The sequence below is a fragment of the Sebastes umbrosus genome, chromosome 17, assembly GCF_015220745.1.
Source record: "Sebastes umbrosus isolate fSebUmb1 chromosome 17, fSebUmb1.pri, whole genome shotgun sequence".
Lineage (NCBI taxonomy): Eukaryota > Metazoa > Chordata > Actinopteri > Perciformes > Sebastidae > Sebastes > Sebastes umbrosus.
The window spans coordinates 19736002-19754178 of NC_051285.1; the positions used below are offsets into that span (position 1 = coordinate 19736002).

The 18177-nt window shown below is 40.1% G+C and overlaps 1 protein-coding gene across 1 annotated transcript; it reads left to right on the forward strand.

The window, feature by feature from the left end:
• The first annotated feature begins 1190 nt into the window (after window positions 1-1190).
• Window positions 1191-17645, forward strand: LOC119475897 (plastin-3-like). The gene is made up of 16 exons (XM_037748988.1): window positions 1191-1326; window positions 7002-7106; window positions 7207-7358; window positions 10825-10954; window positions 11191-11323; window positions 11702-11783; window positions 11871-12036; window positions 12141-12283; window positions 13290-13385; window positions 13475-13670; window positions 14047-14125; window positions 14247-14364; window positions 14450-14580; window positions 15824-15944; window positions 16297-16421; window positions 16532-17645. Exons 2-16 carry the CDS (start codon window positions 7046-7048, stop codon window positions 16662-16664), a joined length of 1866 nt encoding a protein of 621 aa, XP_037604916.1. The 5' UTR covers window positions 1191-1326; window positions 7002-7045; the 3' UTR covers window positions 16665-17645.
• The last annotated feature ends 532 nt before the right edge of the window (window positions 17646-18177 follow it).

The following is an 18177-nucleotide window of genomic DNA, read 5'->3' on the forward strand; positions in this document are numbered from 1 at the left end:
TATAACCTCTAATCTCTAACAGCAAACACTGACCCTCTTGTAGGTTACACTGCAAAGACACATCATTGATGGATGTCTGGATATTAGTAATTTATTAGCACACTATTCCCCAGCCACTACACTCCTAATTTCAACTGCAAACTGATTTCAGTCTCTTCATATTCTGACTTTGTTGGTTCCAGGGCCAGCCTTTGGACAACATCTTTACTTGTATGTGATGCCATCTAGATTTCTTTAACGTAAACGTAATCCAGATGACATCAGCTAAAACTGGAGGTATACATTCATGCAATTAATACCCAGAATTATCCTTTAAAGTCAACATAAGTCAACATAACTTGGATGAAACAAGGTCAAAGGATCATTTAATGGAATACATTTTAAAATGAAGGAGCAGACACACTGTGCTGCCCTCATCTACATCTGTTAATCTCTTAAAACAAGGTTTGCTATGAACAAAATGTTCCTAATATTTTCACAGATTCAAATATCTTGCCCTAACTAGTAGACTTTAGAATATGACTCAAGCCTTCCAAAAAGTCCCTACGTGGAGAGTATTGGACTGATGCAGACAATGCATCACAAAAAACAATTTGTACAGTAGTAAGTACCCATTTAACATGTAGTTTTGACACTTATAACAGTTTTGACCCTAGTAACTTTGATTTGAATTGTTTTTATTGATAGATCATGATGATGGACTTTTGTTGTTGTCTCTGTTATTCTGTGTTTTAACTGTCTTCTATCTTTATTGTTTACTGTGCTGTACCAGAAATTGCCCACATTAAAGTTTTCTAAGTCCAAGTCTATTTTTATTTTTATTCTTATTCTATATACTTTAAATTATTTATCTTTTCCTTTTCCCTGTTTATTTGTATATATGTCTGTCCTTGTGTGGCTTCAACATACATCTTATGTTATCTTATACTTCAGTAATAGTTGCATTGAAGGGAGAAAAAACACAATAATGAAAATATACATATATATACACACACATGATATGTACAATGAAGCACATATTATATATATCATACAATATGTACAAAACCATGAATACTTTGCATTTTTAAAGCGTTTGTTTTTCAATATTATTTTAACTTTTCAAATTTAGAATGTAAACTGTTATTTTATCCATCTGTATTTATCTTTCTATAATATAACTTTAGTTTTTGCCCAGATAATACATAGCCCGTAGACCGGACACCACCGTCTGGCGGTGACGTCACCGACGGGGCGGGGCCAACATTCCTCCTGCTGTGTACTTGTGTCTCTACGTGGAGGAGGCAGGACTGCAGACTGGACGCTGTCTGGAATTTCAGGCGCACCGTGAGTACCAATTTCCTGGCAACTTCTATCTAGACCAACAACTACTTACAGCTAGAGTTTGTCTCAGTTGCGTTTACTAAAATAACCTCCTTGTGTTAACCTTTCTTCTCTGTGATAGCCGTGCTCCTCTGTGTAGAGGAGTAAACAGGAGAGTAAACAGGGATAGTTTCCTGCCCATAAAACTTGCATGTGTGTCGCTAGCCGGCTAGCTTTAGCAACATCTTCACTGTAGCCTATTCATCCTCACGGCGCTGGAGAGCTCCTAGAAATACTGACAGAAAGTAGCCTCTGATTCCTCTAATTTGAGGCCAGATAACTTTTAGTTGAACTCAAAGACATAACTAATGTAACATAAGGTAACTGTAACTAGTAATGTGTTCTGAAAATTATACACAACGTTTATTGTTTTTTTCGAGATTTTGGAAATATCACTCCATATTGGTGAATATGACAAATATCCCAGCAAGTAAGACACAAGCAGGTTGGTTTCATTAGTACACCGCCGCCCACCGGAGGAAGGCACATTGTTATAATATTCTATGAATGAGCCATACTTCAACACACTTACTCATACATAGTCTTCTTTACACAAGGTGAAGCCTATTGGAATAGGTCATTTGCAATGCTAGGTGTGTGTAACCTCACTGTTTTTCTGATGACACATCACGTTTTGTCTTATTGACACTTTCTAATGATGCCAGCACAATTCTACAAAATGTTTGACTCTATGTGAACCTACCCCGTCCTCTCTGTGCCACTTTACTGTGAAATAATGTGAGACATTTGTGGACTTTCACTCACTGTACATGAGTATAATTGATCCTCTAAAAGACATGGATCTTATGTGGTCTTTATTTAGTTAGAGTGATTAGTGTGAAAGGTTGGTGATGTTTTAACACTGAAATGAGACATCCCAGTCAGAGTTACTCAGTGGTCTATGTAAACTTGTTTACTGCACTGAGTGATTTACCAGATTTTTCCTGTAGAGCCATCTGGGGCTGCGGCTCATGTACTGTACATCTGGGATCCCAATTGTGGATCACTGTTGGGACGGCCTTGAACAACAAGACTGTCTGGTGGTATCAGAAAGTCCCACATTTTAACTTGATAAATAACTCTGAACAAGAAGTGTGTTGTGAGTCGTACGGGCACTCATCAGTGGTCCTATTTGCATTGTTCAGTATTTCTTGTTGTCTATCCTCAATCTTGTTTTACTTGTGCCGCGACATGCTTGGATAGAGATGTCGTAGACTATGCATTTTAACCGTGCCTGTCATTACCCTAATCGGTGTGGTCAGATTGCCCATGAATGTGCATGTGTGGTATGTGTACTATGCTTTACACCAGCTGAAGTAAAATGCGAGTTTCCCTTTATTCATGCTGCAGAACCACATGATAGCATCTACTGTAGATGTGTTAAATAGACAAACCAGACAGTCAAGAAGGAGGGAGTGTGCTTACATTTTATTTCCGCCCTTACACACACTCACACCTGTTTGAATGAACAGGTTGCCCCGCTTTCTGCACTGTCAGGACTTTAAACAGGTGCCCTCACTTGATTCAACACAGTGAAAGTGATTCAGTTACTTAGTGGCTTCACTTGTTTTTACTTTTTTGTTGTTTTTTCTTTAGCTTTATAGTTGTGTAACTTTGTTTCATGGGATGTTAGCAGCATCTGTTTTTTTTAAGCTAATTCCAATTAGAAAGCACTCTCCAACAATGCTATATAAACCCTTAAATTTGTTACTTTGTGAATATAAAATGTTTAGTTAGTAAAGTTTTTTATCTCAGCCTGCATAAAAAGTGATAGATAAATCCTGTTAATAATGGGGCCTTGTGCAAGGATGAATCGTCCAAAAAATCATGATCTTCTTTGATGGAAGTATTGCATAGAGGACATATTTTAGGACTGGACTGTGCTTTTTTAATATTCTTCTTCTTCTACAACAAACATATTAATGTAATGAGTCATTATTATCTCCACAGAGATGTATATGTTCTCTGTGAGGGATGTCAGGGGTCAGCTACATAACAACAACCTTTCTCAAGGGCACACGTCATGCTTGCCTGAGGACAGGGTGGTATTTAACAGGGTCTGATTATGCCGTATTTAAAGGATAATGGTTTACAGTGCTTTTGTTGATGAATGGCAAACCCTAGTAGGTGTGGCTGATTATTACCTGTTGTAGTAACAGCCCAACCCAACTGATTCAGCAGCGCCTCAGTAAACCTGTCTAGTGACATTCTTAAGTGATGGTTAGGAGGGATTCCTATGTTTACACCTCTTTTACCTGCTGCATCCTTACTGCTACATTCTTTCATTTGGAGAAAAGTAGTATAATATAGAGAGCAAGTTGTAAAGATCAGCTGCTCATGGTTCAGGAAACTGTCAAGGGACTATTTCATTTGAATATTTCCGTGATGATTCACCATATACCATAAGCTTTTATGATAAAACCACTAGACCCAGCCCAGGGTGATATATGCTTGCAGCTGCGTGTGATGTCAGAGTTGAGTAAACTCCACATACAGTATTTGTTGTCGTCACCTTCTCCTTACCTGTCAGTATGGCTGTGCTGATCTTATCCACACAGCCTGAATAGGAAATAATGGGCCGGTGTCACAGACTGTTTGGTGTTTATGAGTCAGTTTGACTCACATCTGCGGGCGATTGTGACTGAGGAAAAAATGTCCATGTTCTTGCAGACTGTGTTGGGTGTGTGCATATGAACTTGACCACACTTGGGAAGGGTGCCCAATCTATTTGGGTGCCTCACATTTCCCATGTAGCTGTGTGGATGAAACACTGACAGCAGGGCGGGGTGTGTCGGCGGCTCTACACATTTAACTCAGCCATCTGGGAACAGCCCTCTGCTTTAAAACGACTGTAAAATCCATCAAAGGCGATCGTAAACGGCGTTGATGTGCAGTTTTTTGCTCGACAATTAATGCTGGTGCTTGGAAAGTAATACTTCTGTATGTGTGATATCTGGTTGTTAAACAAGAGCAAGAGAACTGGGAGAGCTTGAATCAGTGGGGAAATGTCTTAAAGGGACTGTTCACCTCAAATTAGAAAAAAAAACATTTCTCCTCTTAGCTATAGTGCTATTTATCAATGTAGATTGTTTTGGTATGAGTTGCCGAGTGTTGGAGATATTGGGCATAGAGATGTCTATGTATTTTTTGATTGAACTGTCTTTTTTAAAGACTATAAAGCAAGTCCAGTTGCTCTTGGTTTGTTACTAATAGATCTATCACGTGACCTGGATGACTGTAAACCTACACAGACGTGTATAGAGGACTTGCATTTGTTGTCCCTATGGAGCTTTTTGGGGGCGTCATTTTGAATCCCTCATAATTTCAGCTCAAAGTGCAAAATCTTGCAATGTGGGCAATCTATTTTCAATATTTCTTGTCTTTGTATTTGTTAGTCAAAAGAATGGCAGCGTCATGTGATGCATTAAAACTCCTGCCTTACAGCAAAGCACTGACATTTCAATAATGTGTTTGAACTCTATCAGAAGTATTGATATGCTTTTAGGCCAACATGAGCCACTCCATTTAGGAGCTAGCTGCTGCGTTGAAGAGCGCAGGAATTTTCTCTTCTCTCGAAACACACACAGTCCAGCTGTCAAAGGCAGCAACTGTCTTTGGAGCCTGACGCTCTGAATTCATTTTGTACTATTACACTGGATTTATTGCCGTGGTTTGTGACAGTGGTTACAAACACTCTATTCTTCTGCACCACCAGCGGTCCATCTCACATTTGTCCGCCGCCATCTGTGCCCTTGCTCCATGTACTTAACCCCTCTTCTGTTTCCACTCTCCCTCTGTCGAGGGTGTGACAAGGGCTGGCAAAGGAGGGGATGTTTGTCGACCCTTATTGTAGCTGGGCTGACTTCAGCAGCCACATTTCACATCCTTTTGGAGAAAAGTTAAATATAGCAACACTGGCATCGTCATTTTCCTAATCGTTTAGTCAGGAGTTTGTGCTTGCCCTGATTTAGTATTGCTTTGTAGAAGAAAAACACCCTGTTCTTGGTGATTCATGGAGCGGCATTTAAAAGTATCTCTTGTTAGTGATGGTCTTTATTTAAAGTGACAAATCTGGGCTTGTTATTGATTTCATCTGAATGACTTTGTTGGGAAACTCATTGTTGATTTTTGTAGGGCAAAGTGTTATTTCATCACTTTGTTTTGTTTGTAAGAATATGGGAACTGAGTCATATCTCGAGACCACATGGCTACTGTTGAATCATCTCTCATGACTGCTATTAATAGTTTCATTCATGAAAGAGGATGCACAGTTGGTTACCGGACCCTTTGTTCATTGTTTGTCTGCTTGAATGTGTGCCTGCGTGTGAGGCTGACTAGATGGGCTGAAACCACTCAAAGAAATTCACCATTTCAGGCTTTTATTATTAGATTACCTTTTAAAAAAACGGGACTATTATAATCCATTTGACTAACAGGACATTCATCTATTCCCTAATATGGTTTTACACATGTAGCACTGTGGAAACCAGAAATGGCCTTGCCCGGGACTTCTGACTAATACGCTGTGAAAACCAACAATCTGTACTTTAAATCAGAAAGTAGAAACTCTTTTCTGTCTGGAAAAAAATCTGTGTTCCTTAGTTCACCGCAGTATATAAACCTCATCTTTGTTTTCTGAACACTTGTGTTCAAGAGGAATGCCATCATACCAGTTTAGCCTCGGATAGCGAGGCAGCACGCCCTGCTCACCTCTCTGTGTAAGTGAAGCTCGGTCTGCCCAGGCCTCATGCATTCCTCCGCCACTACAGAACGGGAAGGAGGCACTCTGAGGAATTCCTTATTTTCAGTGATTTTCAGATGGGCGCTTCGCCTCAGCGGAGTTCGGGAACACTGTGTTTTTAGTGGAGCAAAATAACTGAGATTGACTCTCGCTGGCTATAGTCTTGCTAAGTGACTTGCTGCTGGGTGGGGACACTTTTCTCTGCTAAATTGTAAAAATATAACCCAAACAGCTTTGTGATAAACCAGCATCAAGGTCTTAAAATTTCAGAGCCTTCACAGAAGCCTCACAAATAATCCAGATGTTTTGTTGTCGCATGAAACTCTCCATCGCTTTTCATTACAGCTAGCTCAGTTTGCATGAAAGGTTATTTTAACACTAAAATAACATGATAACAATAATGACGTGCTGTTGCAGTAAACAGCTCTGTCAGAAAGGGTTGTATAAAATCATCAAAAGAGAGCAGTAGTCTCAGCTTCTCTGCCAGTTTTTTGTACAGCATGGGCTCATTGCTATACAATGGAACAGGAAATGACTTTGATTATGGGAGAGAGACATGCTTGGAAAAGGAAAAGAGCTAAAGAGAGGAACTATAGAGAACAGAAGATAGGATCAGGGAGGGTGGGGATCAGTGAGGAGGTGGATGTATGAGGTATGTACTGCTTAAAGATTTTTATTCTGCCTGGAGAGGAAAGGTCACTTCTCTGTTGCCAAGAAGGAGGCAGAAAAGTTGAGACCGATATGTGATCTGAGTAGCAGAACAGTGAGCAGTCTGGACAGGTTTCAGGCCCTGAAAGGAGGTTCATGGGAGGCTGATGAAGCTGGGGTTCCTCTCAAGTTCTCTGTCCTGTCATTTCAAGACCCCGTCGATGACTCTGTGCTCTTTTCCTCTCCGCAGTCCCACCTTTCTCTGAGTGACCACCTCAGGTCAATCACAGAAACATGACTGGAAAGATAACAAAAGAGGAGATGGAGGAGATGAGGGAGATGTTTGGAAAAATAGGTGAGTAAAAGCCAGATCTATTATTAATATGTTCCAGGTGTTTCAGCCCTAGTTGTACCAAATGTCCTGGTGTCTAATGGTTCCTTTTGTGTGTCTGTAGATCTGAACGGGAATGGATTTATAAGCGATTATGAACTCCATGACCTCCTTAAAGAAGCCGGCCGTCCCCTACCTGGATACAAAGTTCGAGAGATCATCCAGAAACTCGACCGCAACAACGATAATAAGATCAGCTTTGAGGAGTTTCTGTCGGTACGTTAAGAGGAGCACAAGAACAGCTCGCGCTGTCGAGCTTGACCTTCACCTTCTGCTCAGAGCTTTCCTCACTCTGAGTCTTTGTTTTGTGTTCTCCCTAAAAAGCACCTCGCCCTCCTGGGTGGGGCTGCTACGCAAAGCAACTTCTAGCAGCTCCGTGCACGGCGGAGTTGAAAGGCCTCTACAAACCACACACAAGCATACATACTCGGGGAATGTGGAAGTGAGGTCAGCAAAGTGGTGTGAGTTCCAGTATTTAGTTTCAGCAGTGATGAGTGAGCAGTCATTTAGAGAGAGCGGTCATTCACAGAGGCAGCTTCTGGTAGAGGAGGGAAGCATGATTCAAGATCAGATCAGGAGGGTCGAACAAAACCTTCTATAGCTGCGTTTTGTTTTTTCTATCATAGTTTGTGTCCTGTTTCAGGGTATGTGGCTGTTCAGTTGTCCATTAGTAAGGATAACCCTGACCATGATAATAACAGAGTGAAACAAATTGAATTGGATGATCCTAAAACTGTATTGTGACTCCAAAGGTGTAGCCAAAGCTATGTGTGAAATAATAATAATAATAATAATAGTACTAATCATAATGAAAATAAATACAATTAAATCAAATTATACAGAACCATTCAAACAAGGTATTTTACATAGGAAATTCAGGATTCAACCATTTCAGAACAACCATTAAATAAAACCAGTCAATTAAAAGTACAAAGACAATTTTGTATAATCTTAAAAAAAGAGTAAATAAACACATACTGTAAGATGTATTAGAACAACGGAGAAAAGAAATGGTTAAATTTAGCACCAAATCTGTGTAACAAATGGTATCAACTCAAAAATTTCTGCAACAACTTATTAGACATAATAGAGCATTGGGATGACCATCATATACTTCGATCATAATGTTCCAAACCCTTAAACACATTTACAATTAATTTTAAATAATTAATTAATTAATGTTTATTTCTGATTTATGACTAGAAGAACTTGAGACAGTGCTGAGCAGAATCTCAAATTAATCTTCAGGTTCCCAGCTTTCAGATGATGTACACAACTTCTATGTGACATCTACTGTTGACCCCCTGTACCTCCCTAAGAAAGACAAAAACAGGTCTATTGTGTGTCTCAGGGGGTTAAAATCGACTGATTGATCAGTTGATTTTTGTGATCATGCAAATCTGTGATTTGACTGTTGCAATGTGTCGTGCTGTGTTAATGTGCCAGCGGGATGGGAGGACTTCTGGGACTTTCCAGTTAGCTGCCAAACAGCTTTGTGCCATTGTGTTACAAAGGTGTGTGCTCCTCCACTAGGCTCTGCCCAGATTAAATGCAAATTATTGTGACTATCCTCCTTACTGCACATAGATGTGAATGTTAGGCAAAGAAAAATAAAAAAAATATATATATATACTGGAAAAACAAAGTTCGGAAACTTGTGTTTGGTGGATTATTTCTCTGTTGTTACAATGCTAATTGGCATTGTATTTTACATCGTTGGAAAGCCTGTTTATTTACCTTCGCAATGATGTCCAACTTGTAAGGATCATGCATTTGTGGGATGAGCAGCACAGCTGATTATGTGGGTAGCGCCCAAGAAAAATTTGCCAAAATGCTCTGCCAATGGTAAACAGTGTATTCTCCTGTTGGTGTTGACTCTTGTTTTGAGTCAACCAAACACAAGTTTCCGAACTTTATTTTTTCCAGTTTATACACAGGGTAACAGCTTGCATTTTTAGTCAACTCTAGGAAAAAGAGGTAATTACAACAAGACAATCATGACCTTGCAAAGATGATAAGGATTTCCATTTAATTCTGCAAGTTAGCTAAATAAATATATTTATATATATATATTTATTTAGCTAACTTGCAGAATGCAAGCTGGCACCCTGTGACCTCCTGCGTATTTGTGGTGAAGTGTGCTGTGCTCAGCCTCACAGAGTCGGGCTGAATAGCTCATTGTGGTCACGACAACGGCCATGGGGCTGAGGTCACTGATGAAGCAGCGATAACTTCAGGTTCAGGAAGTATCGCTCGTATTACCATAGAATGCGTATTGTCAAAGCAGCTTTGTGAAGAGCTACATACAGTATGAAGTCGCACCACAGAGCTCTAGTTGGCGTTAAGACTGATTTAATGTTTGGAGATAATTATTTGATGTTGGGACAAGCCTGAGGGTGGTGTTAGTGTGGAGGATGATAACAGCTATAGCCCTGGCGGTTTACGGTTACTGTTGATAATAACATACTGTCTGGCACTCAAACACTCAACACTGTAATACTTAGATTAGATGGGTAGTGAATGCACAGCCTCACTTTAAATCACTAGTGTCCTTAAACACAGTAGCTTTAATTAAACCATCAACTCGACGTCTTCCTGGACATTTCATAGTAAATTAACACTTGTTTTCCAGCCCATTTACATAGAAGTGCTTAGAAGTTCACCTATTCTCTTCTCAGCTCTTTAACTGGCAGGTTGGCTTTATTTTTCCATGCCAGCTGGCTGTCATGGAGGCTAACAGGAGCTCTACACGACAACAAGGGATGCAAACAACAGTAAAAGGAGAGACGATGATTGAGGCTTTTGCACACAAGTATGGCTGGAACTAAAGAGTTTTTTCACCGTTGATGAATCTATTGATTACGTAAAAAAAATATCCACCATGAGTGATTTGTGGTAGCAAAAATGATCTGTGAAAGACTAATCGATTCATCATGACATACTAACACAACACATGTGATTGATCTGGTTGTCATTTCTCTGCTCGTGGGCACTTTATTAGACACACCTGTACAATCTGATGCAATCTTATACAACTGCGTTGCCATAAAGTCTAAATTATGATGTCTATAATGTTGTGTTTGTTGTCTACACTGTCATTGAGGTAATATTTAAATGACATGTTTTAGCATGAGGTCAAAGTTAATGGTGGTGTTGAACTAGACTGCATTTTATTGAGAGGTGATTCTAACATTCTGATCCCCTCATGTATGTAAATAGTAAACAGTAAAAACACCTCTAAATATAATGTAATCCAGTGCAACACTACCTTTTAAACTATGATCTCAGCAATAAACATAAAATTTAATTTACACATTTCCAACATTGTCAACAAAAACTGATCATTATGTGCTTTGCAATGGTAAAATGTATGGCAGAACAGGTTTATTGAATTGCATTAGATTGGACAGGTGTACATAAAAAAGTGGCCACTGAATGTTTAGTGCTTCAAAATATTTGGTGCTAATTTCCTTGTTAAAACCGATGTGATGATGCTGACGCTATAATTGAAATATATAAACAGCAGAACGCAATTCTGGTAATTATTACTGGCCAAACAATGAATTGGTTCATCCTCTACAACACAATCTCATATCCACAAATCAAAATGTACATAAATACGTCTTAAATACTTCATAAATTTCAGCCTAAAACTCTCATGTATTATGTGGTCTCGTTTTAGATCATCCAGGATCTGAAGGGCAGTGAAATAGCAAAAACTTTCCGCAAGGCCATCAACAGAAAAGAAGGTATCCTGGCTATTGGAGGGACATCTGTGCAGTCAAGCGAAGGCACACAACACTCGTTCTCTGGTAGGACACATGACCCATCACCCATCACCCCCTCCCTCTCTCCTGCCGCTGCTGTTTGTCATAAACTGTTGACTTTGTACCCTTCAGCTACGGCTGCTCCATTTACCAATGAAAAAACAGACAACGTGACAACACACTGAAATGACTCATTACGAGCGATACTGTCACATTATATTGTTGCTGTTGTACTTTTAACTGATGCTTGTGTGTGTGTGTGTGTGTGTTCATCCTCACAGAGGAGGAGCGGTTTGCATTTGTGAACTGGATCAACACCGCTCTGGAAAAAGACCCCGACTGCCAACATGTCCTGCCCATGGATCCAAACACAGACTCTCTCTTCACGTGTGTCGCAGACGGTATAGTACTCTGGTGAGAGTTCCTCCTGTTTTCACCTCAAGCCAGCAACACGACTACCCCCCCAATAAATGTCAGATACCTGCATCTCACTGCATGCAATGTTGTTATCACATTCAGGCTGAAGAAAAGACAAATATGAGCCTGTATTGGGATATCAAATAACCATAACAACATTCTGCCTCACATTGCAGAAGGAGATATTAATACTAATACAATACTGCTGCATTCATTGGCCACTAGAATTAATTTTTGACACAAAGTTGCTTAATGCCAGAACATTTATCTTTTGGCAAATTTTGGTCATTATCTCTGCCTTATTTTACAACAATGATACTGCATCAAATGTCTGCTTAAAATGTATTTCATGTCTGGTTTTGTACGTTTGCACAGCAAAATGGTGAACCTGTCAGTGCCAGACACCATCGACGAGAGGACCATAAACAAGAAGAAGCTGACACCGTTTACGATACAGGTCAGTTGAATTTACTGTATGTCAGGGCTGCTATTTTTCTGACTTTTTATTCAAATGTTCCAACATCCGATGCTTTGTACCTCGCAGGAGAATCTGAACCTGGCCCTGAATTCAGCCTCTGCTATCGGCTGCCATGTGGTGAACATCGGTGCTTTAGACCTGAAAGAGGGGAAGCCCCATCTGGTGCTGGGCCTGCTGTGGCAGATCATCAAGATCGGTCTGTTTGCCGACATCGAGCTCAGCAGAAATGAAGGTACAGAGCATAGTTGATGGGTCCGTTACATAACATGTATTTGAGCCCTGTGTCTCCTGGTCTGTTGTCAAGTATCTTACCTGATCATTAACACCCTTCGGCAGCACTGGCAGCATTGCTGAGAGACGGGGAAACCCTGGAGGACCTGATGAAGCTGTCTCCAGAAGAACTGCTGCTGCGCTGGGCAAACTTTCACCTGGAAAATGCTGGCTGGCAGAAGATCAACAACTTCAGCTCTGACATCAAGGTAGGCCTACTCACTATGTTGTATCTAAACACTAAATGCAGGTAGAAAAACCACTTGGAAATTTTAAGAGAATAATAATTACAGGATCAAAAGTTTGGGTTTTAAGGTTCTGTAGTTTTTTAGTTTTTTATTTCCATGCACCTTTCTAGTTACTAGATCCACCAGCACTGGTGTCTATCAACACACCGGGGCAGGCAGTACATGTTTGTGTTTGCACAAACTCACTCGCTTCTCTGCCTCCACTGCTCCAAAAATAGGATTGAATGGGTAGTGTCTCTTTCTGGGGAACATTGGCAAACTGTCAAATGTGTATGTAAGCGTTAACCGCACATTTTGTGTTTTAAAAGGTAAAAAGTGTAATACGAAGGACGTTCAGATAAATAATAGCAATTACTATGTCAAATGTACAGTATTTGTTGGTTGGAAAATCCCACCGTTGGGCATTGCCAGCACATCTGTGTTTGCCAGGCCACTTCTTAAATCAACCAGGCAGGTTTACGAGAAGCTACCACAACTGTCTTTTGCACCTGTCCGGTTACCCTTTTCTTTTTTTTTCTTAACCTTGCTTGACTACTTTGTATGCAGTTTTCTGAGATACCTTGCTTTTGTTCTCTCTGTTCTAACTGGTGTTCAACAAAATTTGTTAAGTTTTTGCAGTATAATTCTCTGAAGAGTCATCTTAAAATTCAGTATTTGTTTAATATTTACATAATATATGCCAAATGTAGTGTTTATAAAGGAAAGCTAATGTAGATGCAGAACTACACATTTGGTAGAACCCCAAAATAAATACTTGAAATACTTGATTTAAGGTGGCGATAGACAAAATACAAAACACAGTGTGCACAGTAAAGGTTGCTCACAGGCAGTATAGTATAATTTATGAATATTTAACTTAGAGTACAGCTATCTTAACGAGACATAAATTACATTTATGGTACACAGCAGACTGTCTTGCTCGTTCATTAATAGAACTCTAATTGTTGTTGTTTGTATTATTTTCCAGGACTCAAGGGCCTATTTCCACCTCCTGAACCAAATCTCTCCAAAAGGCACAGAGGAAGATGAGCCACGCATAGACATCAACATGGCAGGCTTCAGCGTAAGCACTCTGACAGTTGAGTATCTTCGCCACATGGTAACAGCTGTATGGTGTCTCTGATCGGAGCATGTGGTCTGTGTGTTGTTCAGGAGAAAGACGACGTGAAGAGGGCAGAGGCCATGCTGCAGCAGGCCGACAGGCTCGGCTGTCGACAGTTCGTCACCCCGACTGACGTCGTCAGCGGAAACCCCAAACTCAACCTCGCCTTCGTGGCCAATCTGTTCAACAAATATCCAGCGTTGACCAAACCTGAGAATGAGGACATTGACTGGGGACTGTTGGAAGGTGTGTATTGAGAGAGCTGCATGGTTAACTTCTCGTATTAAGAGTGTAGTGTAGTTTTCATTGTCTGCTACCATCGTGGAGGTCCACTGGAGAACTGGCTGGGAACAAATAAGGTCTAAATACACAAATAACAACCAGAGAGATTACCGCTACAGCCTGAGAAGAACCAGCTGTGAACAAACAGCTGCTTTTTGTTAGGTAGCGAACTGGCCTGCAGGCTTACTTTAGCATAGAAACTTTTATTTTTTACAATGTGACAACAAGCCACTCCTAACTTTGGCTCCTATTAGATACATTGGTTAGTGTGAAGAACATATTTACAACAAACTTGTTATCAGGTAGATATTTTGCTTATATAGCTAATTTTTCTGTCCAGGTGAGACCCGAGAAGAGCGGACATTCAGAAACTGGATGAACTCTCTGGGAGTGAACCCGCATGTCAATCATCTGTATGGGTACGTACCACACGCAAGATACTAGCACACAGTTTATCTCACTCCTGTATACGCTGGCATCTGAAGAGGGTTCATAACTTATTAAATGTTAATAATTATAAAACACATTATTGTCTTCTAGAGACGTACAGGATGGCATGGTCATCCTTCAACTCTATGACAAGATTAAAGTGCCTGTTGACTGGGACAACAAAGTCAACAAGCCACCTTACCCCAAACTGGGATCCAGAATGAAAAAGGTAAATCAAGATTCTTTTTGATTGTTCCTACGCAAGAAAAACAAGCATTTTGTCTTTTGCAAACTATTATATTTTGTACCCCTAGTTGGAGAATTGTAACTACGCAGTGGAGCTGGGCAAAACAGCCAGTTTCTCCCTCGTTGGCATCGGCGGGCAGGACCTGAATGATGGCAACCCTACCCTGACTCTGGCACTGGTGTGGCAGCTGATGAGAAGGTGAAACACAACTGCATTCAGGATCACTTCAGAAAAGAACAAAATAGAAATACATCTCTGAAATGTAAAAACCACATCCCATTTTTGGTCTAAAAGCAAAAACATAAAACAGCCTGGCATGTGTGCTGGATTTTCATACCTACATACTTAAATTAATGAAAAGAAGTAAGACAGAGGTAGTTTTATGCCTCCGCGCCGGCGACAGTCGTGGCCAGAGGCATTATGTTATGCTATCTGTCCATCCGTCAACACCATGCCTGTGAACGTGATAACTTGGGAATGCCTAGAGGGAATTTCTTCAAATTTGGCACACACATCTACTTGGACTCGAGGATGAACTGATAAGAATTTGGTGGTCCAGGTCACTGGGACCTCACAAAACACCATTTTGGCCATAACTCAAGAATACATATGCTTATTATGACAATTTCACAGAAATATCTAATAGGATAAAATGATGAAGTGATGACATTTTGGACAGACATGGTTGTAAACTGCAACTTGACTGGTTGGCGGAGGAATACAACTGCGGGGTGGTAATTCTAGTTATGTATTAATATGTAAAGAACTAAAAATGAAAAATGAGGGCCCTCAAACATTTGTTCTGGGAACAGGAGATGTAAAAGTCTGTGCATGTCCGTGTGGCATTTTGAAACGCTACAATCACCATCGTCTCCATTGTCATATTCATTCTGTTAACTGCACACATTTACTGTAAACACTTTCTATGGAGTGGGTAGTTGGTGACCTCCACTTCATGCCAGTGGTGCTGTTAATGTGTGTGTTCCTCCAAATATAGACCACATTTCCATAACTCAGTTGCCAGGATGAGTGTTGACATATTTAGTAGTTCCACATACTCATATGCTTTGTGTCAAGAGTTGGCAAGGTTTGAGTGACCTAAAAATCACAACAATACAGAGGAATCCCATATTTTCTAAAACAAAACCAGAATTAAAGAGGACCTATCATGCTCATTTTCAGATGCATACATGTATTTTGGGTTTCTACTAGAACATGTTTAAATGCTTTAATGTACAAAAAAATGCTTTATATTTCTCATACCAGCTGTGCTGCAGCACCTCTTATCATCCTCTGTCTGAAACGCTCTGTTTGAGCTCCTTGATGTTTTATTTTTTTTAGTCATGTTCTATCAAGTGTTTGGGCAAAATTGGAAAAAATAATTAAAGTGGAGTCTTCAGTTCATCTGCATAACAAACGTTCTGCTTCTCCACTCTTTCAGATATACGTTGAATGTACTGGAGGGACTGGGTGTCGGCGGAGAGAAAGATTCCATCATCATAAATTGGGTGAACTCAACGTTGGCGGAAGCTGGGAAATCAACCAAGATTTCAGGCTTTAGGGTAAATTTGTTTTTTCCTCTTTTTGATTGCATTTCTGTGAAAATAACTGTATGTGCAGATTACATTAAATATTTTAATATGGCGCTTTGAAATAAGAGCTGTTACTAAATCATGTAAACTCAAAGGTGTTCTTTTTTTTCTTTTTCTTTTTTTAACTTGTTCTGACCTTTCAACCTTATCTCATAATTTAAAAATGAAGGAAATAAGCTGTTTTTACATATTTGCTTTATCAAAATGTTGTTATTTATTAACTAAATTTGATCATTTAATATAATATATGTACCGGTAGTGTCATACAAACCAGTCAGTCAGGTGTTAGATTCTTAATCTGTGTGTGTCATGTGGTGATCAGGACAAGGCGATCAGCAGCAGTTTGCCGGTAGTGGAACTGATAGACGCCATCCAGCCCGGCAGCATCAACTACGATCTGTTAAAAACCGGCACCCTCTCTGAAGACGACAAGCTGGAGAACGCCAAGTAAGATTTTCTACGACGAAAAGAATGAGAAGCAACCTTTTTGCCATTATTTTGCTAACGATGTGTGTACCGTTTTTATATATACAAGTCAACGTCTCTTTCATCCCTAGATACGCCGTCTCTATGGCGAGGAAGATCGGAGCCCGCGTCTACGCCCTCCCAGAAGACCTTGTGGAGGTCAAGCCCAAAATGGTGATGACAGTCTTTGCCTGCTTGATGGGTCGGGGGATGAAGCAAGCCTAAGACACTGGCTGGGATCATTGTGACACTTATTCATACCCACAAGCCATCAGTGCTTTGAAGAGCTGCCCCAACTGAAGGAATGAAGATTTATTTTTTTTGTTTGAATGAGAATAACATGCTGTCAAAATCCGAAATTCGCATGCGTCCCTGCCGTTTACTGAAGAATAATGTCCTCTTATTTAAAGTGAATCCACAATACTAAAAGTTCCAAAGAGATCTCGTGTTACAAAGGACAACTTGTTACTTTTCAATATTCAGAAGTCTAGATTAATGTATGAGAATGCTGTTTTTTAAAGCGAGTATTCATATTTCCAGCTGCAAGGTTGTTTACATATTTTTACTCAGACTGATACGTAAATTATATCCTTGACTAAGCAACATTCCCGAATACCATACTTATGAGTAAATGCTTGACAAGGCAAAAAAAGAAAAAAGGCGAATAAGGTGGGATGTTTAGGTGGAGCACACGTCCAAAAACACCCAAACGTCACCTCTCGCTTAATGAAGTACAAGCATGTCTTAATAACTGGCACCATAAACGTCTACATATCTGTATACAGAAGCCATACGGTCAAATTATAGTCCTGACCAGCCTGGCGTGCTGTCTGTATCCTTGTACTCGTCATTTGTTTGTTTTTTGGGATTATTACTCAAGTTAAATGCTGTTTTTGGGGTGTCTGGTCTGTGTTGTGTTGGATTCGTGCTGTGTTTTTGGTCTGTTACGTTGGATGAGGTGCAGGCGGACTGGACTCTCCTGGCTTCTGCTGTGCCTTCTTCTCGTCTCAGAGACGACTTGTACTCCCGCTTTCAGGTTTTCCCGTTTTTTTTTTTCTTTTGTATTCAACATTACCAAATATAAACAGTAACTTCATTCCAGGTAGTTTCATGATATACTACGACAATGGCCAAATTGTATTTGGTCTCATCATGTCTACTCTTTAAGTGCTTAACATGTAACAATAAATATGATTTTGGAAACTGCTCATGTGTTTTATCTTTCGAGTTTCTGGAAAAGGCATCTTCCATAGAAATTGACAACTGTTAAACAGCCGCTGTTATCCTGACTAATGGTGGTTATCAAATATTTTGACCTCTTTTGTTTTTAATCCACAGGGTAGACCTGATTGATTGGGGGCTTATCATATTTTTTACAGCCCCGAAGTTTTTATTGTTTTACCAAATTGAATCAAAGTGGATTTATTGTGGCTTTTACCTTTATTTATACAGGGAAGTTTCACTGAGAGGAAGGCTCCGACCCCCTTTACACCTGGCATTAAAATGTGTCTTCTATCCAGATTTTATCTAGATATGATTTAACCGGATAACATTTACACCTGGTATCGATGTGTATCCAGTGTCCACAATGACATCCGATCACTCTGTCTGAAAGGGCTGAGAGGAAGCCTCTGGAGGCTGCAGCCGACTACTGCTGGAGAGGCGGTGTGTAATGCGCGGACACATCGGCCTCAAAACGCCGCCTTTGAGAGGGATTGGAGAGGAGAAGTTGAGCACA

Excerpts from the sequence above, each read along its gene's own strand:
- LOC119475897 (XM_037748988.1), top strand. The coding sequence starts at position 7,046 with ATGACTGGAAAGATAACAAAAGAGGAGATGGAGGAGATGAGGGAGATG. Across the intron at positions 12,037-12,140 it reads CGAGCTCAGCAGAAATGAAG|CACTGGCAGCATTGCTGAGA; the intron begins GTACAGAGCATA and ends ACCCTTCGGCAG. Across the intron at positions 16,422-16,531 it reads GACAAGCTGGAGAACGCCAA|ATACGCCGTCTCTATGGCGA; the intron begins GTAAGATTTTCT and ends TTTCATCCCTAG.